General features: G+C 41.0%; 1 protein-coding gene across 3 annotated transcripts; it reads right to left on the minus strand.

The window, feature by feature from the left end:
- Positions 1 to 680: 680 nt before the first annotated feature.
- On the minus strand, positions 681 to 8,186 carry TMEM45A (transmembrane protein 45A). Of its 3 annotated transcripts, XR_001920917.1 has the most exons (6): positions 7,982 to 8,186; positions 5,605 to 5,817; positions 4,930 to 5,114; positions 3,622 to 3,683; positions 2,612 to 2,757; positions 681 to 1,115 (listed from the first exon to the last, which is right to left on the minus strand). XR_001920917.1 is itself a non-coding variant. In XM_018074756.1 (5 exons), exons 1-5 carry the CDS (start codon positions 8,169 to 8,171, stop codon positions 1,022 to 1,024), a joined length of 828 nt encoding a protein of 275 aa, XP_017930245.1. In that variant the 5' UTR covers positions 8,172 to 8,186; the 3' UTR covers positions 681 to 1,021. The 3 variants fall into 3 exon arrangements, 2 of the variants coding, with proteins under 2 accessions (XP_017930245.1, XP_017930246.1); XM_018074756.1 differs by lacking the exon at positions 3,622 to 3,683; XM_018074757.1 differs by lacking the exon at positions 681 to 1,115 and having other exon boundaries at positions 2,603 to 2,757.
- Between the last annotated feature and the right edge of the window lie 232 nt (positions 8,187 to 8,418).

An 8,418-nucleotide genomic window follows, 5' to 3' on the forward strand; every position in this document is an offset into this window, starting at 1 on the left:
TTCTCTGACAGGAACATCTGCCTCCCCTTCCCCCTCAGCTCACTGTGCAGCACTGTGCAGACTGCCTGGTGACTGCAGGGGTGACACAGGGAAAAGGATGCAAAACCATCTTATCCTGCCCACAGATCAGCATTATCCACTCCTGACCCAGGTTCTGGGTCACATGTCTGCTCTGAATCCTGCAGAAAACCACTGAACTTCACCAAAAGAAAGGAAATAACTTTGGGAAAGAAAGTTTCCTTCAGCTGCTGCCTGACTGAACATCTCTCAGCCTTTCTGGAAAAAAAGAAGTTGCTCCAGAAGCCAAGGGAAGACAGAGTCACTTCCACTACCTTACAAAGTCAAATGATAGCAAAAAGACAGGACTGTCTAGGCATAAGAATGAACAACTGCAGTGGGTTTTGATCATCACACACCTCTTTGGTCCTCCTACTGATCTTGGTAGTGTCTCTGTAGGAGTGAACACCTTACACATTCTTCAAGGAACCATGAATGGGTTCGCAGTGAGAAGTTCTTTCTGTTTAACATAAAACCCCAAGCAGAGACATAAGGCAAATGGAAGATTCTGGGGTTTTTATCTTGTTCTACTGCTTTCCAGGTCTGCACAGTTATTTATGCACAGTTACTTGCAGGGCAATAAACATGCATATTTGAACACCCTTATGTTCAAATTATGGAAACTTAAAAGTATGTTCAGTGGCGACTGAAAAACATTTTGCTTAGCTTTTAATAAGGCAACATGCAGACTTCATTGTGCCACCTCATACACTCCAAGTCAGTCTAATATTAGTTGGATTTTCTTTGAAGCATGTAATAAGCAAGGTACTAGTGCAACCACTGCAAATTGATACCAAGCTTACCCTCCAAAAACAAAGGTGTAACTGTGTAGATGTAGACATCATAGGGGAATGATAATTGCATAGCAAGTTGTAGTAATGAATGAACAAGATGGCAAAAAAATGTAAAAACAAGGTTATTAGCCTAATAGTTGAGCGGGTAAGGTAGTCAAGCCATATTCATACTAAATTTCATCTTCTGACTCATGATCTCGTTCACATGTTTTCAGTAAACCCATTTCCATGGATTGGGACCGTTTAACCTTTGAACGAACTGCCCTGGAAACAACAACAAAAAAAAGTTGTCAATAATAACACAAAGGCTCATCTGACCATTTTTACGTGACAAAAACGTGTTTGACTCTTGCATCTCATTAGCGAGTTAGGATGATTAATTTATAAAGGTTTGTAGTGGTCCATGGTGGAAGACATCCTAAAGAGGAAACAGTGACTTCAAGCAGAATCCAGGCAGAATTTAACCATAGGCCTTGGTTGTAGATACCTTTATGCTGGTGCAAGTGACTACTGTACAATGCAAGCATTTACATGGCATTCAAGGCCAGGTTGGATTGGGCTTTGAGAAACCTGGTCTAGTGCAAGGTGTTCCTGCCCATGGCAGGGGAGTTTGAACTACATGATCTTTAAGGTCCCTTCCAACTCATTCTATGATTAGTAAGTATTGTCTTTAATGATACCACCTGACTGTACTGCTGGCAAGAGCTTGTTCCTATGCACCTAAGAGCACCTTAAGCAAACCTCAGTGTACCATCTAGAAAGTTCAGTGCTGTGCAGGCACAAGACCAGTAGCTGTGTTCACTCGGCAGAGTACTATAAAGCTGTGAGAAAGAGTGAGTCTGGCCAACCTACCCTTGGAGGGGAACTCTGTTCAGCGTGACCAATCTCATCTGAGGCCTCATCTGGTGCTGCAGCAGCCACTGTTCCCAGCATCAGAAGGGATGTAGGATTGCTGCCACTTTCTCAACAACTGCCATTCTTTACACAGCAAACCAGTCACCCAGCCTTGACTGTCAGTGCCTTTCGGACTGAGATCCAAAAAGAACTGGCACCTCAGTGCAAAGCACCTCTGCAAGACCTACATATGGCCAAAGCATGACTAAACAGGGTTATTAGGATGGTAGGGGTAAAAGTAAGGGGTAAGAAGCACGTTTAGGACAGTGCAGGCAAAGGCTTGGTAAGGTCCTGTGGGCAGAAGGTGATCCCACTTTCTGATGACCTCATGGCAGAATCAGGCTCATTTTTACAGCCAAATTAACACTGCAGTTGGGTGGCAAGGAAAAGGGCTAACTTTAGACATTAGGGGTTGAAACTGGCTAGTGAAAAGAAATCAGGTCTGATCACAGGAAATTTTTAGCAAGGAATCATATATAATAATCTTCAAAGTTAAGTCATGAAGCCTGCTGACTAAGCCATTTGAAATTAGTAGAGATGAGCATCGAGAGAAAAGATGCTGCAGGAAAAAGAAGTCTCTCCTACTTCTAACTTTACAAGCACTTACAAATGTGAAAGACTGTTAGAGTTCATTTTATGTGAGAAGTATTATGCTGTCAGAGCATAGGAATGTTTTCCTCCTTTCTTCTGAAGCAATGATTCATGTGGTTTTCATTGATTAGTAATATCTATTTTTATTTTATCTTGCAAGATAATTAATTTCTGTATAGAAACCTTTTGATTTGTCAGTAAAACTTTTCTAAAATAAAGCTCCTGCTAGACTAAATAGACAGGTCACCAAAGTTTTAGTGTTTCAAGTAACTTACCAGCTGACAATTGTGTAATTCACTGCAAGTATAAGAAAAGCAAAGGCATAATGCCAGCAATAGCACATGGTCAAGAACATCATATTAGTATGATCTGTCTGATTCCACTCTGGGCTCCCATTTGGAGGATAAAGCACAAAGCCAATCTGTAATAAAATAAAAGATATTTAGCACATGTGATTTGATGTGTATCCTATGCCATATATCATGCTTTATGCTACCCATCACAAGGCAGATATTTAATTTTCTTATAGTGCTGCTTATTTCTGTGTTTATTATTAAAAACAGTTTTTTAATCACTCTCAGTCACTCTCAGATGCAATGGATCACTTTACACAGTTCTGTGCAGAAATGCCTTTGAAGATGCAGAGCCAGTCCCAGAGACCCACTGCTCTTGCCCAGAAAATTAAGGACCCTGCCCAACGACCCACCCCTGCAGAAATCACAATTATGTACTGTAAGGAGAGGGGCTGGTGCTCAGCTATGTGTGCTCTGAACTGCAAGCACCTCACCAAACAGAAAACCTGCCCAGCCACTTGCACTGAATCAGTTCTTCCCAACAGTATCTGGGAATGTGTTATGTGGTCGAGAAGATGAATAATGAACGAATAAATAAAGGCGAGCCACAAGTCTATTCCTTCTGGGCTATCCAGGGAAAAAGTCAGGTTTGAAATTACATAAAAATGGAGCTTCCTCATGCAAGACTATAAGTTCTTGTATTTCTGTGTGAAATACATAGCTGATTTTTTCATTCAGAGCTGGGAAAGATCAAATTCCGATTAGTGAATAAGATGGGGAAACTATTAATTCTATGGCTACACAGTGGTCTGGCCCACAAGCACCAGTCCTCTGTACTGCCTAATACTCTTCAAAGTCATCACTCAGCAGTTTAGTTGAGAATTTAGAAGCTGGGAGGAGGAGAGGAAGGAGGAGGGGAGTGGATTTTGCATTTCCATGAAGAGAATTCAATGAATGAGGGTGTTGATGATGCAGAAAGAAAGTCCCTTTACCTTTTACAAATATCCCATGCTGCAGCCAGTGTGTGGTTTTCAGTCACACAGATGGTTGAAGTCTGATGTGGGTGTGAAAAAAGCCACACTTAAATCTCTTGTATTTTTAGTTCTTCAGTTTTTTTACTTTGAAACAAAACCCCCATTGTCTCTAGAGCTAAAGAAATAATCTGTTCTAAAATTAGACTAGGCAGACAACAAAGAATAAATGGTTGCATCTATTCCTCTTATGCAAAACTTCTTAAATTGCCAAAGAAAAGTTTACAAACAAGAAATAAAACAGCAAGTGCTGCAGCACTACATTCTTGAGTTCACTTATAGAAAAATACAACCTACTCAAAGATCTGTCTTCTTGCCAGAGCAAGCATTTAAATATTTGATTTGGTGCTGAATGTCCATTTCTCCTAAGGAACAGCAAACGTTTTTATTCATCATGTCTGGCCAGCATATAAAAAAGGGAAGCCAGTCTAGACATGCTGGAAAGAAAAACTGGTGGAGTGACCTCAGTTCTCCACTATAAGATGAAACACACATCATCACTAGTGCTCTTATTTCTTTGTTACAAGAACATTGTTACAAGAAAAAATTGTCTCAGCAATTCATTGAATCTCTCTCTTGTTCTTATAGCAAAGAAAGGGTCGATATGTTTTAATTGAATAGAATCACAAGGAAGGGAGGGCATGGAAGCTACATTTCGAAGAGTCCTTTCAGGAGCCACATCCTTGAAATATCAAAGTTTTGGCTGTTATTTTTTCTGCTCAGTTCCCAGAGCACCAGAAAAACAGGAGGCTTTCTATCCCCCAATGTCTTAACATGGGTCGATAGCTTAAGTACCTTTTGAGCCACGCAACGTCAAGGAGGCCTTTGCCCCACCTGTTTGGTACTCCTGGGCATCTACTCACTGCTCCAGCAGCTGACAGTGGAGACTCTCTTTGTAAAGAACAGCATGTATTTCCATGCTCTAAAATCACTGCCATTTGGCTGGCCAATCTGGAACAGGATGTTAAAGGGATCAGAGATAACTACATCATGTTAATGACCGTAGTAAGGGAGTGCTCAAGAAAATCACTTTAGCTTTTTTATTGATTCAAATAAAAGGCACTAGAAGTAAAAGGGCTTCTTCTTCTTCTGTAAAATGGATATGAGAAATACTTTTATCTCTTTAAAGGAACATTAAGACTGCATTGTGTTATAAGTCTTTTGAGGTCTGTGTTTAAAAGGCATATATATTACCTGTGAAACATCTGCAAAGGGTTAAATGACTAATTTTGGTGAGGAAGAAATTCCTAAGGCAGAAAAGTGACCTACCTGCCAGAACCAGCTGCCTTGTAATATGCAGAGGCTTGTACGGAGCATTTCCAGCACAATACTGCCACGGAAGAAAACTTCCAAAAATATGCAGGCAGCAGCTCCAAAGATAGCAAATAGCAGTAACTGATGAACATGAACATCCAGCATGGCTCTTCCGTGAAGATGGTAGCAGAAGAGAAAACCTGGAATAAATTGTGATCAGTTTAAGATCTTTTCTTCCCTTGTAATCTCCCTGCATTTGCTTTTAGAAAGCAGTGAAACTTTGGCATCTCTTTTATGCCAGTATCACCTTCACTCACATTGCTTTAGCTAACAAGTTGTGCACCATGCCAGTACACACACTGAAGCACGTGCCTGAGCTATTGAGCACTTACCTGAAACACGCTTGTACTGCTATTTTCATAACATTTCTGTTACTGTCTGAGCCAGTTAGGAAAGCACAGATACACCTTTACAGTGTGTGATCATGATCTGGGCTGCAGTGCAGACAAACCCTCAGCAGTCTAAGGAGAGCCAAGACTGCCCTATTTTGATCTCTTTTAAGTGTTTCAGGGAGTTATACACCCAGCTCCTGTAGGCTTATTCTCTAAGGTGGGTTTGAGATTCCCAGACCAAAGAGCAATACCCACCCACAAGATTCATGCCCATCTCTGCAGGGAGAGGTAAACTGACCTTCAATAAAGACTGCTAAGGAAAGCATCATCCTGTCCATGGCTGCTGGCAGCGCATTGGTCCCATGTGCCACGATGTCAACCAACCCCGAAATGCCATAGAAGAGGTACATGGTGGCATGTTGCCAGTTCATCAAGTGATCCCAGTGCTTTTTCTCATAGTTATACAACTTCAGATGAGGTCCATCAGGAACAAACTGCTCAGCCACCATTCCTGTGCATGAAACGAGAAATACAACCATTTGTGCTGGTGCTTAAGATATAGACTGATGATAAGTCTTTATACAAACAATGTATCCTCATACAGCATAATGCCACTAAATTTTGGGGTTAGTCTGGTTGTTCTGGGTGATTGCTATGTTTTGCTCCCTTCTGCCCAGTTCAGCCATTCCCAATAAAATTTTAACATGTTGTCCCAATTCAGGTGAAAATGCACAGAGGCATCAAAGATACTAATTTTATATTAATTTTCAAGAAAATAGGCAGTGGATGGAGGAGAGATGAAATAAGCTGCTTTGCTAAAGGAAAAACAACAGAGCGAGCTCAACAATATATTAAGCATCACATAATCTGGAGGGGAGAAAGTCAGAGGAAACCAGACTTCAGCTCTGCTCCTGGTGGAACTATTTGCATCTTGCAGTTTCCAGCAGTGAAAATGAAAACAACTATTCTGTGCTGCTTTTTCTTCTTTTAAACAATTGCTATTGTAGAGGTCCTCTAGCTGAATTTTTCAGCTCTTTCCCAGTGGTTCAAATATAACACATGCTAAAGTCTCTAAAAGGAAGATTACCATATCAGTGCCCTGCCACATGCAGGATGACAGAATTCAGACACTTAATTCAAAAGGGATTTTTCCTCTAAAGTCATAAAGGGAAAACCCTCCACCATGCACGGTTATTAAAGGTCCCATGATAATGTACACTGAGTTAATATTTGAGTCACTGCTTCACTCTCTCTCTCCCTTACCTCGGCCCCTTGGTGTTTTGCTAACCAGCTGCAGTACTCCAGCAAGTGGAAAGCTGCTTTTAGATCCTTTCTATGATCCACGAAGTTTACAAAGGATTTAAAATTTGTTATGTTTTTAAAACATTAAAGCTAGTTATGTTGTTTATAAAGCAAGGGCAAGCATCCTGCTGTATAGGCAGATATGCTGCAGAGCAAATGCAGTGTATTTCCACCTTTATTTCAAGTTTTCCTAACATGGCAACAGCAGGTTTTACTCCCTCTGCTGCCTTTACTGTTTATCTTTGCCAAGTGTTCTTGTCCACATTTTTTATTAGAGGTGAAATTACCATATGTTAAATTAATAGCTTTTTGTTTCAGAGAGAAAATAAAACTAATAGATGAATGTTTTAGCTGCCCAACTACCTCTAGACACAGACTGGGAGATTTGTAGAAAAGATGTCCACACTCCCACCTCAAAATGAATGCTAGTATTCAGATTTTTTAATCATTTTTTAAGGCAAATCTATACTGTAGACACAACATCCCTTCAGCGCTTATGTATCTTAACTGATTCAACTCCCAGAGGAGAAGGAAAAGCAAGAACAAGATTTTGTCACAGCCTGCACCTTGATTAGACACCAGGCAACTCTAAGCATCTAAAGAAGAGTAAATAAATAGAATATAAAAGTCTAAAAATACTTAAATATATTTTTCAACTTGACAGCCACAGGTGCTGAGCTCCCCAGGTCCCCTGTTGTTTAACTTACTTACTCTCTAAAAGTAAATTTTTAACATACAGCCTGCTGGAATGTGAAGAAGAACTAGGCACTTCCAGTCGGCTGCACAGCTCTTACAACCATCCCTGTGGGTTTGTACCCAGGCCTGGACAAAACAGAAGGAGAAACAGCTCCCCCACACACACACCACACCTCATTGCCACACTCCTGCAGCAATAAAATCTGGAGGTCAGTCTTTCTTTGTGAATGTTTTCACTTTTGAATGACATTAATGAAAAATCATCTGCATAATTTATCAATAACTCATTGGACACTGAGTCACCATCTGAGATGACTGGATTCAAAATAGAAAAGCCACGCCCTCACAGTCTGGTGCTCCCAGTCTGCATGTGAGAGCCCCTTGCCTAAATATCTTATCTCCCTCCCTGAAGTAGTGAACAGGACATGAACACTGAGATGGACCACCTGTGCAGCAGTCAAGAAGCCTCAAAGAAGCTCCATAAGAGCACCAGGGATGGAAACTATGTTAAAGACATAATTGTGTTATTAATAGCAGCAGCCCCACCACTCTGCAGTGGTTAAAGGACAAAATACCAAAACGCAATGAGATCTGTTTTATCAGAGAACAAAATTTAAAGAAAAAAGTGTTAAAAAGCACAACTTCTTTGTTGTCTGCCCTGAGTCCTCCTTACTTACCAATGAGGGCAAAGACGGCTTTGATGATCCCCTCAACAAACTCCAGGCGCTGAAATCCTGCCCTGGAGCCAAGGTAGCAAGCGTTCTTGTTTTTTCGACAGGCGTACTTCAGTGGATACTTCACGGACCACCATAAGCCAAAAAGAAGAAAAAAGCTTCCAGGGAGGGCATGCCCTTTGAAATTGCCCATGGTTTTCTGCTAGGCAACACCTGAAGGAGGAACAAATGCACACCAATTATGGGAATAGTGGGAGAATTCCGTGGGTTATAATTTTAAAGTATCTCCTTGCGTAGATCAAAAAAGTGTCACTGAATGAAGCTCTCACACTTTATTTAAAAATAAATCTTCTCTGGCTGTTCAAAACACTCAGCCAGCCAGTCTCCCCAGTTTCATAGCTTTGCAGAACAAGAGTCAGACACCCAACGGCAGAGCAGCT

Source organism: Manacus vitellinus, unplaced genomic scaffold (assembly GCF_001715985.3).
Source record: "Manacus vitellinus isolate BGI_N305 unplaced genomic scaffold, ASM171598v3 scaffold_28_pilon, whole genome shotgun sequence".
NCBI classification, from domain to species: domain Eukaryota; kingdom Metazoa; phylum Chordata; class Aves; order Passeriformes; family Pipridae; genus Manacus; species Manacus vitellinus.

Bases quoted from the DNA above. Each gene is read 5' to 3' on its own strand.
- TMEM45A (XM_018074756.1), bottom strand. From the start codon at position 8,171: ATGGGCAATTTCAAAGGGCATGCCCTCCCTGGAAGCTTTTTTCTTCTT. The intron at 5,818-7,981 runs GTAAGTAAGGAG...TTTCATGCACAG, and splicing joins AGCCGTCTTTGCCCTCATTG to GAATGGTGGCTGAGCAGTTT. The intron at 5,115-5,604 runs GTCAGTTTACCT...AATTTATTCCAG, and splicing joins CTTAGCAGTCTTTATTGAAG to GTTTTCTCTTCTGCTACCAT.